The sequence below is a fragment of the Cyanistes caeruleus genome, chromosome 16 (assembly GCF_971803275.1).
Source record: "Cyanistes caeruleus chromosome 16, bCyaCae1.hap1.1, whole genome shotgun sequence".
In the NCBI taxonomy this organism is placed as follows: domain Eukaryota; kingdom Metazoa; phylum Chordata; class Aves; order Passeriformes; family Paridae; genus Cyanistes; species Cyanistes caeruleus.
In genome coordinates, this window is record NC_141716.1 from 8,300,024 (window position 1) to 8,320,875 (window position 20,852).

Sequence of the window (20,852 nt, forward strand, 5' to 3'; positions counted from 1 at the left end):
GGTGGCGGAGCGGGGCGGGCGCGCAGCGGTGACGCTCCGCGCAGGGCGCAAAGAGGCGGAGGCGGCGGCGGCGAGGAGCGCTACTGGTTATTATTGGAACCGATACAAAAGGCGGGCGGCGCCGGGGCCCCCGGCACGGCAGCGAGCGGCGGCCCGGCCGCACGGCCCGGGCGGGCTCGGTGCCGGGCCCTCAGCCGTAGTGGTACACGAAGTCGTAGCTGCTCGGCTCCTTGGGGATCGGCGGCGGCGCTTCGGGGATCTGGATGTTCTCCAAGTCCAGGAGCCTCAGCTTCATTTCCATGCTCAGCAGCGTGTCCAGGTCACTCTTGGTCAGCTCACTGGACATGTCCTTCCCCAAGAGAGCATTAAGCCCGTCAATCCAGATACAGTACTGTGAAAGAGAAGGGTAATTCGCGACTCCAGGCGTAAATGATACCTTATGTCGAATCTTTCCGTCCATGCAAAAATTAGAGAGCTTCAAGCCGGGAAACACTGAAGGGAGTTAATATGTAGGGGAAAAAAATCCCACCCCCAACCCTAAAACAGTGCTCACAGATATTTCCAGTGGAAGTTACAAGCCTAGAGGAAAGTGTGAGCCCATGCTTGTAGTAGAAGGACAAGAGCTTCTACCGTGGAATAACAAATGAAAAAAGTAAACCTATTCTAGGCATCATAGAAGGGAAAAAAGTAGCAGTCCAGACTACAGGAAATTAGTGTGGGATTTCTTTTTTTTTTTAAATGAAAAGGATAACTAAGGGGAAAAAAAGATAGCCCATAATGAGCATCGCCAACATATTCTAGAAATGAAACTGGTGAGAGACAGACTGCTCCAGTCTCTAATGAGAAACAACTGATCCTCCTTAATCTCTGAAGTTAATTGCTAAATATGCTACTGCTTAACCACTACATTTCTTACCTCATATTTATTAGGTGCAATGAAGTTCAAGGTCTCATCGGGATCATATAATATGGAGAAGGCCAATTCTAACACTTCCTAAATGGAAAAGAATCTTTCACTCACCAGCTGAGCAAAACATTACAGCACCTTCTGCTTGCCACCCCGAGAGAGCTGCCTTGCTGCAGCTCCTGATCATGCTTACGGCTCCTTGCAGTCACAAAGGAACACCAGTAAAGGGCCCAGACAGGAGATGGGGTTTGTACACAACACACCCTTCCGTGGGAGAGAGCACTCACTCCTGTTGCTCGCTTTCACTCTTAAACACTACAGTATTAAATATTAATGACAGTGAAAAGGGAGCACTTGCCTTATTCTGTTTCAGTGCACTTTTCTCCTTCATGTGTGGACAATCCTTCCCTGTGACAATGGCTTTGATGTCTGCAACTGGAACTAACAGTGAAAAAGTAAAACTCCCAAACAAGCAATCCTAACCAGGAAAAGACAGAACTTTGTATTTGCAACTGAACAGTTTGCTTCTTTAGCTTGCTAGTTTTCCAAAACACGTTACCAGTAAGACATCCCTGCAGCTGGCTTTTAAAAAAGAACTATCAAGTAATTCCAAGATTTGAAGAATTTGAGCAAGGACCAAAAGTTGGTAACCCCTTAATCAGGGCTTCAGCCTTGGGTCTTTCATCTTTATCTTGGATTATATTCAGCCTCTAGAGCACAGAAGAGTGCACAGCCTGTAATCAGGACTTACTTTTTTCTTGTAAAGATTCAAAGGTCACTTCCCCCTGGGCATTATCTTCCAGATCTCCATAGTGTAGCACCTTGTGATTCAGAGCCAGGCGACAATACCAGAATCTTTCTGGAACACACACCAAGTAGAGTAAGCTGAGCAGGATCATTCACATAAGGTCTCACAGCCACTATGTTACAGCTTCTCCACCCAATCCATCTGCTCACTGAGTTCCTCAGCACAGCTTATTATTCACGAGGGGATGGCTGTACTCTTAGAAATGCACATCTGTGCCATCCCAAACTCCTGGCTGATATGGACAGCCCAAGTAAACAGCTTTTCTTTCTGGAAACATGCCTGGTGACAGATTGATTTATTAGATCTTATTTGCTATAGTTCTTCACATGAAAAAATACAGTAGACACTGTCACCTTACCTTGTCTTCTGCGATTTCCAATTTTCCTAAAGCTACTTCCCTCACAAAGCCTGTTCAGGCGCTGTTGCTTTATCAGCTCCAAGATCTCAGGTTGGATTTTCTCTCTCAGCTCCCTGGCAATCAAATATGGAAAAGTAAGCAGAAAATGGAGATAATGGCAAGGACAGAAGACAGCTGTTTTTGTTAGGCACGTACACAATAGGTGGAGACTGGAAGTCATCTTGGCTCATTCTCTCAGACTGGCGTAGCCGCAGAATCTCAGAATAGCTCAGGCTGCGCAGTTTGCTCTTGAACTGGTCCAAGGAGTTTGGTTTAGAGGGGAGAGCCCTTGTGATCTGTTCCCTAACAACCTGCATAACCTAAAGAGGTGGGACAGGAAGAAAAACAAGTCACATTCTTGTTGGCAGCAGAGTATCAGGGCACAGCTCAGTGGCAGCAAAGAACTGACACGGGATAACCAGGGCCGGGAGTATCAGCATTCTAGTCACTTTGAAGATCCAGAAGAACCAAGAAGAACCTCAGGGCCTTCCAAACAAAATCTGAATCATCTTCCCTTACAATGCCCTGTCACATCTTCTGCGCCCTAGTCTTTAACCAAATGTACAGACTGAGTGATCTGCAAAAGATTTTACAAAAACATCTCTTCTCTACCCTGACCTTATTAAAATCTTCGGCTGTCGCCCTCATTTCTTTCCAGGTCTTGTTCAACAGCTGGATACAGATGGCAAACAGTTCCTCAAATGCACGGTCATGGGTGAAAAACATGGGGTGATAGTCATTCCGGCCTTCATTGGCTTCAGGAAGAAACAAACCACAAGCACGTGAGCATATTGGACAAAAGGGACTGGGAGTAACTGAAGTCCACTACAGTGAGAGACAACTGATGGTGTGCAACAGTTCTTACTCCAAGAGATTAAGACAGTTCAATACTTTGTCACCCCACAGACAGTTTATTGACAACAGCAATTCTCCCCACACTTTGCCATACTCTGTGATTCATGCCCTTGTCATCCAAAATAACTGCTTGCAGTATTTCCTATCTTCCTCTGGTTGATTTTCTCAGAATGCTTTTGAAACCGCCAGAGCTAATAAACTTCTCCCAAGTTAATGATGGTTTCACGACTGTTTTTTTTTATACAGCACCCTCCTGAAGCTCTGGGAAGTTGAAGCTTTCTGCTTGTGTTTTTCAGGAGAACCAGAGTGCAAACACCAAAATTTCTTATTTTATTTTGATAGTGGTATTATCACTCAGACATCAACAGTGCTAACTCCAAGCTCACCATGTCCTTACATGGCAGAAGTGAGAACAAGGTACAAATGATAATTGTGAATTGTGAATTATGAATACTACTTTCTAAAAGCATCATCCCAGCAGCCTGTAAAGCTGGGTAATAAATGGTACTTACGGAGCTCCCCAACTTGCAGGATCTCACAAAGCATCCTGGTGAGCTCAATGGCACTGCGCCCAAAGGGACACTCATGTTTATCTTCTCGACTGCTGTTCTCCAGAACAATCTACAAGAACAGGATGCCACACTAAGAAGAGCTGCTGAGGAGTTGGCATCTGTAAAAATCAGCAGCTTCACATACCCTGATATAGGTGTCCTGATGAAATTTGGCCAAGTAAAGCATGTTGTCCAATGCCAGCATCCCAGGAGGAGTCTGTGTAAAATCCATGGCTGGATTGATGTGATTCTGTGAAAAGAGTGTGTAGAAAGAATCCAAACAAATTAGCTCAAAGGAATTGTGTGAGAACTTTTTCTGAATGGATTTTAAACCACCTGTCCATCAAGCACTCCCTCACATCTATCCAAGAGGTAAAGCTGAGCACCTGCTGACAATGCTATCTGAACTTTCTAGAGGAGAGGCTGATTCCAAGTTCCTCATAGCACAGGTGCATATGGTAAGGAAATACCTCCAGAGAATGCCTAATGAACCCTTGCATTTCTCCCATCAGCAAGTTCATAACAATCTTCCCAGGAGTGGGAGTGTAACTGAATCTCTAAGCTCAGATACCAAAGTAAGGTAAAGGAAACAGCTATTTCTGCTCCTTATTTCCACACAACTCCTATGGAGATGGCTTAGATTGCCTTCACAAAGTTCACAGTCTAGATGCATACAGTGAATCCCAGCATCTTGTAGTCCTTGGTGTACATGGCTTTGCGTTTCTCTGTTCCACTGCCAGGGACGGTGTTGCTGTCAGACTCTGCATCAAATGCAATTCTTCTCAACTCAAATATGATGTCTCTCTGTGCCTGAAGGACAGAAGGCAGGGAAATGGTGATGTGATCAATCACTACAGCAGTATTTTCACATAATGCACAGTCCTGGAGCTCTCTTCAGAGCTCACACAATGAACAGAGAGGGATGCCAAAGGTCATTAACACTGTGCACAAAAAGGTAATTCATTTCAAAATGGCAAGTTTCACTACAGTGGGTAATGCAAAGTATTTGTTTGAATTTTTCTTTAACTGCAAGTTTAGTTACAGCCAATTTCTAGGCATTCAGGCAATGGCATTTCTACTTAAAAGCTGCAATACAGCTGAGTAACAGACACCTAAAAAATGCCAGTCCTCCTTCTATACTGCAAGCTTGGGAATAAGGCCCCTTGTACAGCCCATTCTATCAGGTCTTACTCAGCCCTAATACTGACCTGATCATTTGGATCCATCTTGGTCATCATTCTCTCTTCCAGGAGATTAAAGGTCAGGACTTGCAGGACATAGAGCTGATGTGCCATTTCTGTTTTAATGGGGCGGTTTCCTCTGATCACATGCTGCAAAATAAAGGAGAGGGTAGAAATTAAGAGAATGCAAATAAAAGCTGAGGTATTAGCCCTAGGCATATGCCAGACTGCATGTGCACCTCTCTGTATGAAGATTCAGTTGTTTAACCTCCATATTCCACCAGAAGCATAATCATAGTGCTCTGTAAGAACAAAAAGCAGCCTCCTGGTAACTCCCTTTTGAACAAGTTTTACCTTTGAAAGAGTCACTTTTCTGAAAGTGGCCTGAAGGCATCAAAATTTACACTATGCATAAGTGAAACCTCCATTGAGAGGACATTAGGAAGCACTCTGTCATTCCAGGCATACTTACATTTAGGATGATAGACCTCAGGTGCTTCTGGGCAAACGCATTAGCCATTTCCTGTTGTGGAATTTAAAGATGAAATAACATCAGTGAAATATAAACAAAAAGCCCACACTGTGCAGAAAGGAGAAAATGGAAGAAGCCTATAAATTGGAGATAGCACTGGCACATAACAAAGTGCTTTTCTACAGATTCAATTTAGCATGACATCTCACCACAACTCATAGATGGCTCCCCTACAGAACATCATTAATGTGGAGAAAGCCACTAGCATAGTCAAAGCACTGAAGTAAATTTAGCTTAATGTTGGACATCAAATGGTACTTCACTGTTAGGAGACAAGGCAGCATATTGTGCATTGCTCAGGAAAAATCTGCCATCTACAAGAGCCTCCTCCAATCAGCATTTCACAGCCTTTTATACCAAGGTAAACACCCAGTATCAAGAGCTATGGGATCCAGGTTTCAGGTCTCCTGCCTCTCAAAAACTCTCCCTCTGAAATTTATTTCCTTTGTCCAGTTCCTAAAGAGATGTTCAGAAGTCAGTTTGAGGACAATTTGCAGAAGCATTTCAATTTACAAAAATACAGGCTAATAATTTTCATGCTTAGAGGAAAGCTTCCAGTTTCCCTCTTGACTGCATGGCTTCCTTCTCTGGATGAGGAGGGTTTCCCCAAACATTAAGTCATGATGACAGACAGTTACAGCAGATGCAAGATGCCTTCAGTTCCACCAAGTTACACATGCACCTGCAAAAACCTAACCTGTGATTTCCTTGTAAATTGTGAAGAGGCACTTTCTAACAAACCAGTGATCTCATTACCCCTGCTAGGAGAATGGCACAAGTGCTAATGTTAAGGTGAATATCATAAGTTTGCTGCTACAAGCAAAACCTTTTGGGTAAGAAAAATCTGTTGGGCATTCTATCATCTGGAAGAAGTCCAAAAGAACTGACAGTCTGAGATCTCTTCACATTCCTGTGCAGTGCAGATTGAGAATTGGGAGCAGATGTGGAGTCTCAGACAATTGCACTCGATCAGCTGTACATTCTGAGCAATCAAAGACTTTCCAAGTGCTCATATCAACATCAATCTTGACAGATTAAGAAGTCTAGTAAAATGCGTGCATTAGCCTTGTTCAGAGTCCCTATTATCACTTTTGATCCAGACAGAAACCTCCTGAACCAAGACAGTGACTGACAGGCAAGCTCTAATGGCTTCAAGTTCAGCAGTGCTCATGTTACAACCAAAGTGAGTCAGTGCTTGAGTGGAAGGTATCTAAGGAGCATCTAGATGAAGTAGGAGGTGCTTTCAGAGAGAACACACTGCCCTCTGAGTCACTATTTTCTACTACTATTTGTGAGATGTAGTACTGAGAATAGGACCAGGCTCTGTTGTCAGGATTTGCTCATGAACACAAAGAATCCTTTCTCTGAAGGAATTAGTTTGTACATGGGATGGAGTTAACAGGTGACTGAAGCAGATTAAGAGTGGGAAGGACAAAGACAATTAAACAATTCTGAACAGCATGGAAAGAAGCATGAGCACACACACAGTCTAACCACTGCTAAGGGATCTATGCTCTGCTGAGAGTCCAGTAAGGCCCACTTTGCTGCCTGATGGTCACAGAAACACAGAATGATTTATGCTGAAAGGGATATCTTGAGATCACTTAGTCCAGCTCTGCTGGTTCAAGCAACATCAGACAGATCTGGTTGCCCAGGACTGTGTCCAGTCAGGTTTTTAATACCTCCACCGATGGAGACTCCATAATCTCTCTGGGTAACCTGTTCCAGTGTTTGATCACTCTCACATTTAAGTTGTGTATGTGTGCATGTCTTGATGTGGAATTTCCTGTGTCTTAAGCTGCACCCACTGCCTCTTGTCCTGTCAGTAGGCTCAACTGAAAGGAGCCAGGCTCCCTCTTTTTTATTCCCTTCCATCAGATATTTAAACACATAAGACCTCCCTGAGTCTTCTCTTCTTAAGGCTGATCAATCCCAAACCTCTCAGGCTCTATTCATATGGAAGATACTCTAAGCCCCTTAGCCAACTTCATGGCCCTTTGTGGTAATTTGGATTGTATTCAAGGGAGGGGAAAAAAGTGAAAAATCCCTTGAAATTTTGTTTGCTATGATGTCTACTGTCTTTGCTGAATTACCAACAGAGGAGTATGGTTTTTCTTATGTTCATGTATTAAGCATATCCATTAATTTTACAAATTATGTACATTTATTGAGATGGCAGTTTCCACTCTGAAGGCGCTGCCTCCTTGAAAAAAGTGGAACATTCTCTGTGCCATGCAGAAAACAAAAAAACATACCAGAATCACAACACAGAAGGTTCCAAATCAACCTATTAATAAGAATGGTGATTTCCCTGGAGTTAGCACAGGGCAAAAAACATTCTTACACTACAATTACCATAAGGGAGAAGTCACAAATTAGGCAGAATTTATGCTCTAGCCCCGAGTCAGCATCACGTTTCGTGACTGCTCTTGACAAACAGCTCTATCTTTAGAAGGATGCAGCTGGATATGAAACTGTCATTAACACAAGTGAGATCTGGGGTATAAACTCATGCTGCAGTAAGTTTAAGCAGATTCAGATTGCTAAAGAACTTGTTTCAGTTTTACAATTGGTTCACCTGGTCAGTCTTGCAGTATCAGTTTCCTTTTATGACCAGCTGTATGACCTTGTGTGCACAGTAAGCCATTCAGGGTTTCTCCTGCTACTGATTCTTCTCCCCTCCACAGTCTGAGTGCATCCCCAGGAGTCCTCCCGCCCTTCTCCCTAGGTTCATCCACTCTCTGAGGCTGTGGGCATCATCCCTGGGATACAAGGAGGCACAGCTAGTGAAAAGCTAACATGCCTACGGGTCCCCTACATGACCAGCCCCCAGGCTTGAGTTACTTACAGTGATGGGCAGGTCTAGTGGGTTAAGCAGCTTGTCCTGCTGGCAGAAAGCAAAAAAAGGCACAAAGAGAAGCAGACAGGATTTAGCTTGGAGTCCAGGAATAAGGCACAAACAGGGCACTAGAGAAGAAAGGCTTAACACAGCAAAGCTACACAATACACACATATGCACGTCTTGCAGGTAGCTGAGATCTTGGGAGTTTCTTCAGAGCAGGGCAGTGTTTCATTTCTCATGTTTGCCAGCAGGAATATCCCTCTACTTAAGAAAGGTCCCTTTTAGGGGAAGAGGGAGGTGGGGTGATTTTTTTATTAAGTACATACAGCCCCAAGGAGTCTACCCAGCCTTCCTCTCCCATACACAACTTAAAAAATTTCCCGTGCAGTCTGGAGGATTACTTTCTGTCTCTGAAGGTCTTTCAGAATCCTTTCTGAGCATGTCCTAACTATAGGGGTGTGTTCCAGGACACATTATTAATGAGATGGTACTTTTTCTCCTCTGTTGCCATACTGAAACAGCCACTGAAGTTCTTGGCAAGGTCTGAGGTCTGCCTTGCCCAGACAATATGATTTCTGAGGCATAAACAGCCAGGCAGAAACCATCACTCAGGTTTAAAGTCAAAAGGCAAGAACAAACCTGTCTCTTGTCCTCAGGTGCCTTCAGGAAGAGGGCATTGATCAAGGCAATGGCATATGTCTGAATCTCTTGGTTTGAGCTGCAGGAACAAAAAGGAGACCTGTAAGGCAACAGGCAGTACAGAATATTGCAGCTTGTTGCTTTACCTGCACCATGAAAACACTGATTACAGCTGTCTTGCATTTTCAACAGACAAGCAGGACTCATGTAACCTGTGCTTATGATGTCCAGCTCTTCAAAAGACTTGCAAAAACCTGTTAGTTTAAATAGTTTAAGTATTTTCCTCATTTTGACATATCTCTGGATAACGACAATATTCTTTCTTCTATTGCTCCCTTCCAAATCTTTTTTGTTTTGATCAATCTGCTGAACTTCAGACATGCAAATCTCCATGCACCACCCTAGGTTCTCCTTGGGCCCCCAAGCTGCACAGGTCTCTGAATTCGGTAATTCACTTCTGCTCTCCTTGTCAGGGCTTGTTGTTCTTTTCAGCACACTACTTGCTTTTTGGCAAAGCAGAACAATTTTTTAGGTTAGTTTCTCCTCCTCTAACTCATCTCCTTTGGACATGTTTCCATGGCCATGTTCTTCCAGAACATATCCTCTGCTATGAACTGTTTCCTCCTGATGGTCTTGCCAAGAAAACCACCAGCAAATCCTGACTCACCCTCCACATCCCTTTCCAAAATATTCCCTGCATGGATGCTTTTTTAAGTGACCATTTGTGTTCTGGAAGCACTTAAGCCCACAAGTTTATGTCTTGAGCAAAGATGATTTGCTTAAAAAAAAACAACTGTGTAAGTGTGTTCAATGTTAGGACCAAGTCTGTGTTTGACTAAGCCAGAAATCGTAAAGCTGAAAGAACATAGACTCTTTGTAGAACAAAGCTGCTGGAGTGTTCAGGAGAACTTGTTCAGCTTTTCTGTTAACCAAATTCAAATGTATAAACATTCCAAGCATACAGTGACATTGATGCAATACTTTGTTTGCACTAGAATTTGGTTAAACTACTGTTCACTGACTAAAGAGTATCCATCACATTCACAAATAGTGCTTTTCCACATGTTCAGAATTAAAAGCGTTGAGAAAAAACTCAACCTACTCAAAGCTTTAACAACTACATGCTGCTTTTTTATAATGAAGAGTAGAACTGACCTAGACAAACAGCCCTTAGAGACAGATATTAATTTGCCGGTTTGTTTGGAAAGAGAGGAAGGGGATGAAGGGAATTTTTAATCCCTTCCAGCAAGAAAAGCAATTGTTTTCTTCCTTAGTATGCAGGACAAAACCCAGAAGATGATGAGCTCTTAGATTCTAGTGGAGACAATTTAAGGAGAGGTACAAGTGACAGACAGCTGGATGCAAAACCTTTGAGAAGTAGTTCTAGTGAAATGCAGGTTTGGTCCTAGCACTGAACACACCTGGGCAGTTATTTTAAGCTAAATATCTTTGTTCAACACTCATGTGCCCAAGTGCTCCCAGAACACAGAACTTATTTTTCTAGGATCTCACTTTTAAAACAAATCCATTAGAAATCTTCAAGTTCAAGTAAGTTGTCATATTGGTAATACTTACGAAAACTGTAATCCTTAAGTATTCCAAAGGTAAGTGGATGTATTTTTAAATAAACAAGTAGTCATAAAATCAGTATAAATCACACCAGTGCTGGGTGGACACTCACACTTGCAGGTGGGAAATGAGCTGCCCCACAGTGATCTCCTCTGCAATCTTCTGGTACAGAGTCTGGCTGTTGAGCACCATGCTCTCCAGGATGGCCAGGGAGCGCTGCAGGATGGACACGTCCACCATGGGCTGGCTCACGTACCCTGCAATCTGAAATCACATCAACCAGCAGGTCAGCTGCTGCCCATCCAGGACACCTTGTGCTGAGTGAGCCAGGGCTCAGAAAGGGGGTGCACTGAGCTCTCAGACAGTACTCAGCTCCTCAAAGTGTTCTGCGTTAAAGCATGGAAATAAATAATATCCAGTCACCCCCTCCAGCCAAACTCACCTGTTTGATGAAGGTTATTGAGACCATGTCCCAGGAGACAATACCGTGGTCCATGAGCTCCAAGAAGGCAGTCAGGGTGAAAGCCAACATCTCACTATAACTGAGAAATTGAAGAATTCAGTTACAATAGATCTGCTGGCAGGAAAAAAAAGCCTGCTCAAGTTGGATAAGAGAAAAATGTCACCACGTTCTCCTAATAACAGTTTGGTACCTGGGGGAGCAATAAAGTGTATGCATTTATGCAGGTAATTTTACTGTTTTGTAGAAAGATATTTTATATTTCCTGGTTACAAGCACAAATTAAAATCAGCAGCAGTGAGTCCCTAGTTCTGCCACCAGAGACTCACAACCACCTGCATCAGTGGCTAATCAAAGGAACAAACACGTTTTCACAACAGAAAAAAAAACTAAGGGAAGTTAATTGTCCTCTAAATATTGGGACCTGACTTGAAATAAAATGAAGGCACAGCATGAATTGTGGAAAATTTAATACATAACCACAAGACAGAAAGATAAAAGAGACTGAAGGAAACATTGCAAAAATTGCCAAAAACGTATTAGTTGCTAATATATAAGCAGAGCTATAAATGTTATTACAGTAAGTTATGAAGACTTTAAAAGTACTTTCAACAAAATATAATAACTGCAACAGAAAATCCAGGTGAATTATTTGCATCATAGCTCACTGTGAATGGGCTTGAGGAAACTTCCAGAGCAAATCATGACTGTCTCCTGTCTCGTAAGGTTTAGCAAATAACAAGAAGGACTTTGTCTCCACAGATGAGCGTTAGCTATAAGGTTAGCTGCTTAATGCCACTTCAGCAAGCAAAATTAGCCCCTTATTCAAGGCCTTCTCCCAGAGTCCTGGAATAAATGAAACTTACTGGGATAGAAGCTTGGTCCCACTCTCCACAAGCCGTGTCAGCACTGTAATCCCCTCCATGTTGATGAACTCTGTGGCGAAGGTGACGTCTGCTGAAAGTTTCGCCAGTTCCTTCATGGCTTCCAGCCGGGCTTCCATGCTGTGCAACTGGATCTTCTCCATCAGCTGGCGAGCTGCCCTGGACTGGCAGGAAAGAGGGATGCTGCCAGTTACAGACCAGTCACCTGCAGCCTGAGTCCTGCCAGCATCAGCATTCTGTCAGAAGCCCATGGGTGGGCAGGGAGAGCAGGGCCAGGCTAGAGATAGCAGCAAAGTCACATTCAGTAGCTGCAGTCAGCAAGTCTGAGACAGACTAAAAAAAGGCTTCTCTCAGCAAGTTACAGCCAAGCAGGAGATAAAATGCTGTTTTGCATATTAGAGCAAATGCCTGTTTTTCTCCTTGCTGAGGTGAGTGGAGGTGGGTATAGAAATATGGAGCAACACCATTAAAGAAATACAATATTGATAAAAAGTCTCATAGATGCAAAGAGAAGCATGATCTCATTTTGTGTATCCACAAGGCATTCTGTAAGATTTCTCAGACACAGATCACTGATATCCTCTTAATTCCCTTTTCCCCAGGGACCTTCTCCCAGTTCTACTCACCCTCAGCTCTACACCAAGACACTTGCACATAAAAAGGTTTAAGAATTAAAATAAAAAGAAAGCTGCAAAAGATGACTTTTGAGGGCACATTAGCAACAATTCAGCAGGAACAACCTCCTCTTAATCAAATTTGTCTCTAATTTTTTGCATTCAGTCGCTGGAACTGTTGCTTTCTAACTGACCATGCTAAGTGTACTCATATTGAGAACGCATTTGTTGGGTGTTTCACAGCATCTTAATCTAGGAGATGCATTAAAACTGTAAACTGGATTTATTGACAGGAAGTCCTATAAAAGGGCAGAGCACCCAAAGGAAAGGAACACACCACAGCCAGTATGGAAAACAAAGAGTGCATGCCTCACTGTGTGGAGGGGCCCACCACAAAGGTAACCCCCTGCAATGTGGGGAGAAGGAGAAAGAAAAGCCAAGAGCTAAGAAACAGCCTGTCACCCATGGAGAGTTACTGAGAAAGAGGGAGGCGAGGAAGCATTTACCGGGGAGACTGCCAGCTGTAGGATAGTTCCATTCTTGATGTCACAGCGAGTCTGAAAGAAAACCCAAACTTAAACTGTGGGAAAGTGGTGGGGGGAAAAAAAATCCCAGCTGGATCTACAGTGCACATCTGTAAGCACAAGTAAAGGGGCTCCTATGCCACACAACCCTGCTGAGAGTACTGAACTTGAGTCCCCACACCTACAGGCATGCAAAGGGAGCAGTGCGAGGCTCCTCTGTTGAATGGCACCATTTGAGTCTGAATCTGAGAGCAGAGATGATGCTCATCAAGGATTAGTGCCAGTGTTGTCCCATGACTGTAGTCCAAGACATTCTGGACTCTCACCCAGGACATCAGCAAACTGCTGCCTCTCACACTGACCTGCTCTGTGATGTACAGCTGGGGACCATCAGCATAACGTAGCGTGTAGTACTCAGGGTTTGGCAATGACCACCTGGCAGAGGAAGAAGAAGGATGTATTAAGCCTCTTTGTCCTCTTTCTTCTGGTTTTCATTTAGGAAATGAAGCTTGATCCCAGGAAGTTGCAAAAGAACTTTCAAGCAAAGCTTTAGCAGGGGAAATTAGGTCTCTCAAAGAGGGGATAAAACTCCTCTTGAGGACAACATGGGACTTCAGCCTACTCTAAATTAACTCTGTGGAACACCTGAGGAGGCCTACACTTCAAGAACAGCAGGATGGGCTGGCTAATCCTCAGAGAAATTGACCCTAGGGCATACAAATGGACATACTTAGAACTGGAATAAAAATGGAAGGCTCCCATTTTCCAGGAGATCCTTTTCTTCACAATTTAAATCCCAGCCCATTCCATGGCCAAAACCAGCAGCAGGCAGCAGGGACTGTGCTAGCAGCACATTAACAAGCAGCAGACTTCCACAGTAACCCAGCAAGATTTGTCAGCAGGACAGACTTTCTCCACAAGGATTCCCAGAGAACTACTCACCCATCACAGACCTCCTTGATGATGGATGCAAGAGGCCTTTTCTAGAACAGAAAGAGAGTCCTCAGTAGCTGTGTTCCTCTCAACCAGAAAGGAATACTGCCCATTTCTATGCTTCCCACATTCCAGTAGCAACGCTGGGGTGCCTTTCCTCCCCCATCTGGTTACCAGGTCTCACCTGATCTATTTCCAGCAGCTGGGCATTGGCACCTGGCCACTCAACAGCCACTTTCACAATGTCTGAAGGTGGTGGCATTGCTCCAGACTCCTCCTACAACAGCATACACCTCCACACCTGTTAAGAGAAAGGACAGTGAGCATCTTCTCTGAAAATTATTTCACTTGCTGCACTGGACCTAACACCAAGCTTCAAAACATCTAAGCTCAGCCTTATTGTTTCCTGGGCCTGACAGGGACAAAACACCCAGTATTAGCAGAGAACAAGGCCTCATACAAACAACATGTTGTGAAATTGCATGCCCAGCTTCATCACCTGAGAAATACTTCTAAGAGCTTGTTGGGGCACTCACAGAAAGGAGGGTCACTGATCAGAGCCCCATCTGCCACCCCTGTCTGTACTGACAGCTCAGTCTGCAGGACTACTAAAGCAGCAGCTCCCTAAGCCCAGCTGCTGTCTGTAGGTGAGAACAGCAACAGACTGCGCAGGTAGCCTCCCTCCCCTGGGCTGGTGTTTACTCATACCCCATCCGAATTTCTTAGATAACTTGATCCACTCAGGATACCCAAACAGGCTCTTAGCAAAGAGGCAGCAGCTAGCTTTATCCTATTCCCTTCCTGTAACATCATAAATCCAAACCATGAGCATCCATCACAGAAAATAAGGTAACTTGGCACTTGCTCTGGAAGTCCACCTTTCACTTTCTGCCTTTCAGAGCATAAGCTTGTATTCAGGGTTTGGTCCCAGTCAGTTGTCAGACACAGTCATTTGTGCCCAAAACATTGGACTACATGACCTCTGCACTCCTATGACAGCCAGACTTGGTCTACTCTACCACCCCCTGGGACGTATCTAGCAAGCCAGATTCAGAATTTCATATATTCAGGAAAGCCTACCCCAATTCACAGAGATGGCTACAAGTCAGTACTCCTGAGAATGGCTTGTATTTTCTTAAAACTCATTAAATGACTCTAAGACTAAACACATCTCACACAGAAAAGTGTCAAGTTAGGTTCAAAATATCTCCAACCTTTCAGATAAGCAGAACACATTAGCTGGCCTTGGAAAAGCAGCAGGCTCAGGGCACCAAATCAGGGCAATTACCAGTATCCAACCAGTAGTCCCCAAAGAGCCCAATTTGTATGACACCCACAGACCTGCAGGGTTTACAGGTTTCCATGTATTAAATCTAGAAACAGAAAGGCAGTTCCCAAATGGTGAGTGATTTCCACTCACTATTCTCCAGCAATTAAAGGCTATGATGGCCTAAACTGAGAGCCTGAGAAACATCAGTGCTGTGCAGAAGCACACAAACAACATCCCCAGTAACCAGCCTGTAATAATGAACAGGTAATTACCTCTCCCACGAGCGAGCCAAGTCACAACCAGAAAATATCTAAATCTGTATCTGTTCAAGTCACAACAAATACACAGTGAAGAGACAAGGCTCAAAGATTAGTCCCTGAGAATAAAGAATTGAATTTGCAACTTTTTAAGCTAATTTACCCATGAGTAATTATGCATGAGCAATTAGCATCTAATTACCACTTCTCCCTTCAGCCTCTTGCAGTACAGTCATAGTCATCTATTTGTATTTCAAGTGGCAAGTCGCTACTGCAAAGTACAAGGAAATACAGCACTTTATATGCCAAAACAATCATGTCCAGATTAACTGAGGTAGAAGCCTTTACAAATTTCTAACTTGTCTTTTCCACTCAAAGAACACCCCTCATTCAGAGAGGGGAAGTGCCCATTGAAACAGAAACACTGACATGAGGGGAAATCCTGCAGAAATCATAGAACATTTATGTTGGAAAACACCCTTTAGGTCATGAAATCAAACTATAAACTTAACACTGCCAAGTCCACCACTAGATCACATCCTTAATAACCATATAAATGTCCTGTTTCATCCCCAAAAAGTACTGCAGAGGCACACAGCACCCAGAGGTCACACACTCTACCTGCAGCTGCCCTGATATCCTCACCACCAAAAACAATCAAGTTGAATTGCACTACCTTGATATCCTAAAAAAAAAAAAAAAAAAAAGAAAAAGCTCTCAGCTGCAAACAAATTCAAAATAACTCACCATGATATTTAACACTTATTTCTGCCCCAAATTTCTTCCATAAATGAGCACCCACTCATGACTGGCAACTGTGCTCCCTATTCCAATCAGTATTCAAGGCACAGCAAATACAGTGAAAGAAACAGGGCTTCAGGACTCTGAAAAATATCTTCAAGGTTTTTCTTTTTTTGCACAGCAGCTTCACAGAACAGACACCACAGGCATCCCTACCAAGGCAGAGATTTGAACACTAAAGTGACTTGGCTAAGGAGAACTCAGAGAAACAGGAATTAAAAATTTAAAAGGGTAGGAAACTTTTTAGAACAGTCTTGGTCAAACGATGCTTTGAAAGACCAGCACAGATCGATGGTTCAGCAGAAGCAGCTTTCCAGAAGAGAACAAAGAAAACTGGACTATGAAAACAAAGGGTACTTCAGGTCAGCCTCTTAACATGGGGTTGTCTGCCAAAAGCATGCTTTGAAAAGATTTCACTGTGCATCTGCAGACAAGAGGGGTGTCAAGATGTTTGGTTTTACAATGGATATTTTGCAGTGCAATAGTGATAGAGCTGATAAAATTTTTGAGAAGCTCTTGTGAGGAAGTAGAGACCATGATGTTGTGTAATGGTGTTTATCAGTCAGTCACTTATGTGCATGCTCTCACAGCACATTCTTCTCAACAGCATGTAAACAGTTTCTCACACTTTGTATGGAGAGACAGAAGCCAAGCTAAAATCCATCAAAAATTAATTCAGTCTGCTTCTGCAGAGTAAGATCTGTCATATAAAGCAGTGGTGCAGGGGTAGCTGCAGGGCAAGGAAAAATCATCAGAGCCACTAAAAACACACTATTGAAAAGACTTCTGAGAAGCTGCAAGCTAAAACAACTAGAGTATTTTAAGCAGAATTTCTCTATTCACAAACTCAATCTTCTTTTCATTACAGATAGAGAACAAAGTGTGCTGCACACAGAATGAAAATGAGGAGGATGAAAGAACATTCCCTGAAAAAGAAAAGCTGCTTGGTAGAATCCCCCAGTCAACAAGCAAATAGCTGCAGATTCTGAAACCTGTAGATGCAACAAAACACCCTCAGCAGTCCTCAGCAAGTCCCCAGATGGTACCAACTGGCCAAGCTAAAGTTGGAAGTGATGCTGGCAGAGGGACTAATGGGACAGGTGGGCAGAGAAGACACAGTCCTTGGCCAAGCAGCATGAAAGGGTAGGAGAGAGCAGAGTCCAACCCAAAGGCTATGCAGTTTTCTACGTTACCTCACACAGCAATGAGAAACATCCCTCTCTAGATAAACCAGAGAGCCAAAGAGCTCAGATTCCCTGCCTCTGGAATCCTACACTCCTAAGGCCTTCCATGGCTGCGCTTTGGCTGTAAAGCACTACTATGGGCCCTGGCCACGCACATTTCAACACAGTATGGCAGAGACCATCTCTTGGCAAAGACAGAAACTGATAGCAACAAGCAAAAAGAGAACTGCTTTATTATTTTTAATCAGCCAAGTAACCTCAAAGACGCCAGCCAGGCGGCAACCCCTGAAGCTTGGCCCAAAACCTAGTTAAAGGCACTAAACAGTAATTTTTCTGCCGAGCACCGTCGGCGCTGTGCCCCGGCTCCCGAGGGAGCGGCGGCCTCGCCCCTCTCGGTGGCGCGGCCCCTCCGGGGGCAGCGGGGGCGGAGCGCGGCGCAGCGGGAGCTGGGCCGGGCCGGGCCGGGGTCTGCACCGCCGGGGAGGGCGGCGGCCGCGGCAGCGGAGCCGAGACGCCCCCTCCCCTCCCTTTATCCCTACCCACGCCCTGCCCGCGCTGCCCCGGCCCCGCCGCGGCGCTGGCACCGCCCCTGGGCGCGTCATGCGCCCGCCGCGCTGCCATGGAGACCGCGGGGACCATGGAGACCCGACCCGCCCGCCCCGCCGCACCCCCTCGGCAGCCGAGTCAGCGCCGCTAACCGAGCGTCCCTCGTCCCTGCGCCCCTCCTCGCCTCCGGGGCCGCCGCGGCGGGGCTCACGTCAGCTCCCCGTGCCCACCGTGCCCCGCCTCCGGGAGCGGCTGCGAGCGCCAGGGGCCGGGGGTGCAGGAGCTCATGCAGGGCAGCCGCTCGGGCTGGCGCGGGGCTCTGCGGCGGCACCGCGGCCGCGCTCGGCTCCCTCCGCCCCGGCAGCGAGCGCGGGGCCGCGGAGCTCTGCGCAGCCCCCGCCCCCGGGCCCGCCCCGCCCCGGGAAGCGCGGCCGCGGCGCGCCGGAACGGGCGGGGCCTGCGCAGCGCGGGCGGAAGTCGCGGCGGCCGCGCGTAGCAGCTTCCGCCGGGCCGGGCCGGGTGCGGGCGGCGAGGGAGCGCGGCGGGAGCAGCAGCAGCAGCAGCAGCAGCGGCGGGGGGAGCACGGAAAGCCGCAGCCATGGTGAGCCGGGCGGGCCGGGGGCCGGCGGTGCAGCGAGCTCCGCTCCGGGCCGGCCCGCCCCGCGGGTAACGCGGCGCTCTCTTGCAGACGGTGGGAAAGAGCAGCAAGATGCTGCAGCACATCGACTACCGCATGCGGTGCATCCTGCAGGATGGGCGCGTCTTCATCGGCACGTTCAAGGCCTTCGATAAGCACATGAACCTCATCCTCTGCGACTGCGACGAGTTCCGCAAGATCAAGTGAGCGGGGGGATGCCCCCAGCCCGGCTCCAGGGAGGGGGGCTCGGGGCGAGAGCCAGGACAGCAATGGGGCAGCGTGTGCTGCCGGCTGCTGCAAGAACAGTCATGGGTTTAGTCTCGTTTGTCAAATCCCCAAACTTCCAAGACTTGCGGGACACTGTCTCAGTTCTTTCTTAATAACCAACATACGTGATGCCAGTTGTAACAGTTCAAACTTCTCTGTGTGCTCAGTTTGAGGCATAGAAAAATGTGCTGGAGAAGCAGCTTTGTTATATATTCTATTGTAAGCTCAAAGAGCAGCATTCATTCATTCATTCATTCTGATTTTCCTTCTGTTTTGCAATTTTTTTTCTCATTAGACCTAAAAATTCAAAACAACCAGAACGGGAAGAGAAACGAGTCCTTGGACTTGTGTTGCTGCGAGGGGAAAACCTGGTGTCCATGACAGTTGAAGGACCACCTCCAAAAGATGTAAGAATGAGCAGAGAGCTAAAGAAAAAGGGAAAGGAAATCTGATGTATTTGCTCCTTTGCAGGGGAGTGCTACTATTGTATTGCTGTAGACTTACAGATGCTGTTGTGACTAGGTCCAACAAACTTTACTGCAGGAAGCTCTAATTCCTTTCTGGGCTTGGACATTTAATTGGACAAAGGAAGACTGTGGGCATCTGTAGGATCTGAGGACTGTGATAAATCTTTCTTTTGGTGGGCTGTGTTTTCAGACTGGAATTGCCCGGGTACCCCTTGCTGGAGCTGCTGGAGGACCTGGTGTTGGGAGAGCAGCAGGGAGAGGAGTACCAGCTGGTGCCCCCATGCCACAAGCTCCAGCAGGATTAGCTGGCCCTGTCAGAGGAGTGGGAGGACCATCCCAACAGGTGAGAAACTATGACCCATGTGGCTTTTGTATTTTGGTGGCAGTGTGATGCAAGAAATCGGTGTAGTGGAAGAACTGGAATCCTGGTTTTTGTTACCACAAAGTTTGAGCCTAGCAAGGCTTTTTTTGGTACTAGATCTCCCTAGGTATTGTCCTATATGACAGAAGAAGAGGGTTGAACAGTGCAGCTTTTCACACATAATTCAAGTGGTATCCACTGAATCATATTACAGGCTGTAGAGTTATTTAGTAAGTTAAGAGGAGACTGATGTAATTTTCTGAAGGAGAACTTCAATCTTCTTTTTTTTGTAATTATGATAAAGCAGGTGCTATTTTTCTGAGTCTGCTTGTTTCATCTACAGGTGATGACACCCCAGGGTCGTGGAACGGTTGCAGCTGCTGCTGCAGCAGCCACTGCCAGCATAGCAGGAGCCCCAACTCAATACACACCAGGGCGTGGGGGTCCTCCCCCACCCATGAGCAGAGGAGCCCCTCCTCCAGGTAGGAATTACTCTGTAGGATTCAAGTTTTGTTGCAAAATTTGTAATAAAATTTTTCTGATGAAAATCTGGTACTATGGGAGATATTCTGGTACTCAGCTAGTGCCTTGAATAGTCAGCTGGATTTACATGTTTGTTTTCTCTCTGGGTTAAGGAATGATGGGACCTCCACCTGGCATGAGACCACCAATGGGCCCACCCATGGGAATGCCACCTGGCCGAGGGGCTCCGATGGGAATGCCCCCCCCTGGCATGAGACCACCACCCCCAGGAATGAGAGGTGAGCAGAGGTTATCCCAGCTGCCTAGGAGCTCTAAGAAGCTGTAACATAATGTTTGAAGGGTGATGTATTCCAGTATCTCCCTAGCTCTGCTAGTTGTCATAAATGCTTTGGTGCAAAAAAAGGGATTCTATGACTGTTTTGAGCTTCAAAATAATTTTTGTTTAGTGTTGCTGCTTCTTTTCTCTTCAACTCTTTCCTTTATTCCCAGGACCTCCTCCACCTGGCATGCGCCCCCCACGGCCGTGAGAATTTTGTGATATACCTCTGAACTGGGAGAAGACCAAGGAAGGGGATACACTGAGCAGTACCACCTGTCAGACCTTTGATATGTATATTTTATATCTACTGCTGGTAATGTTTGACCTTTATAATAAAGCTGGAAAACCTAGTACTAGGAGTCACTGTTGTGCTGGTCTGTTTGTGTTAAGAATGCAGCCATTACTTTTTACTGCTCTGTTTTGGTCATCCCAGAAGAGCAGGCTTGAAGAAAAAAAGCTTCATTTGTATAGACAGAAATTAACAGTTGGTCTATTAACAGTTGGTCTGTGTTCCTTATAAGAATTAAACCATAGCAATGAAATTTAGCAAGGCTGATGGAAAAA

The 20,852-nt window shown here is 45.6% G+C and overlaps 2 protein-coding genes across 18 annotated transcripts; one reads left to right on the forward strand and one right to left on the reverse strand.

Annotated features, from left to right (window-relative positions):
• Positions 1-69: 69 nt before the first annotated feature.
• ELMO2 (engulfment and cell motility 2) lies at positions 70-18,258 on the reverse strand. 17 transcript variants are annotated; one of them, XM_086852403.1, is made up of 23 exons: positions 18,203-18,258; positions 17,907-18,095; positions 13,881-13,997; positions 13,706-13,746; positions 13,126-13,198; positions 12,746-12,796; positions 11,608-11,789; positions 10,724-10,823; positions 10,394-10,545; positions 8,713-8,791; positions 8,080-8,115; positions 5,172-5,222; positions 4,727-4,849; positions 4,194-4,328; positions 3,664-3,768; positions 3,480-3,588; positions 2,731-2,867; positions 2,269-2,432; positions 2,074-2,186; positions 1,659-1,766; positions 1,266-1,348; positions 917-994; positions 70-391 (listed from the first exon to the last, which is right to left on the reverse strand). In XM_086852403.1, exons 3-23 carry the CDS (start codon positions 13,956-13,958, stop codon positions 191-193), a joined length of 2,199 nt encoding a protein of 732 aa, XP_086708529.1. In that variant the 5' UTR covers positions 13,959-13,997; positions 17,907-18,095; positions 18,203-18,258; the 3' UTR covers positions 70-190. The 17 variants fall into 17 exon arrangements, with proteins under 17 accessions (XP_086708529.1, XP_086708531.1, XP_086708533.1 ...); XM_086852405.1 differs by having other exon boundaries at positions 17,939-18,095; positions 18,195-18,213; XM_086852407.1 differs by lacking the exon at positions 8,080-8,115 and having other exon boundaries at positions 18,195-18,213.
• On the forward strand, positions 18,216-20,647 carry SNRPB (small nuclear ribonucleoprotein polypeptides B and B1). The gene is made up of 7 exons (XM_023939819.2): positions 18,216-18,355; positions 18,443-18,594; positions 18,954-19,065; positions 19,316-19,468; positions 19,830-19,968; positions 20,122-20,247; positions 20,459-20,647. Exons 1-7 carry the CDS (start codon positions 18,353-18,355, stop codon positions 20,494-20,496), a joined length of 723 nt encoding a protein of 240 aa, XP_023795587.1. The 5' UTR covers positions 18,216-18,352; the 3' UTR covers positions 20,497-20,647.
• Positions 20,648-20,852: the final 205 nt, after the last annotated feature.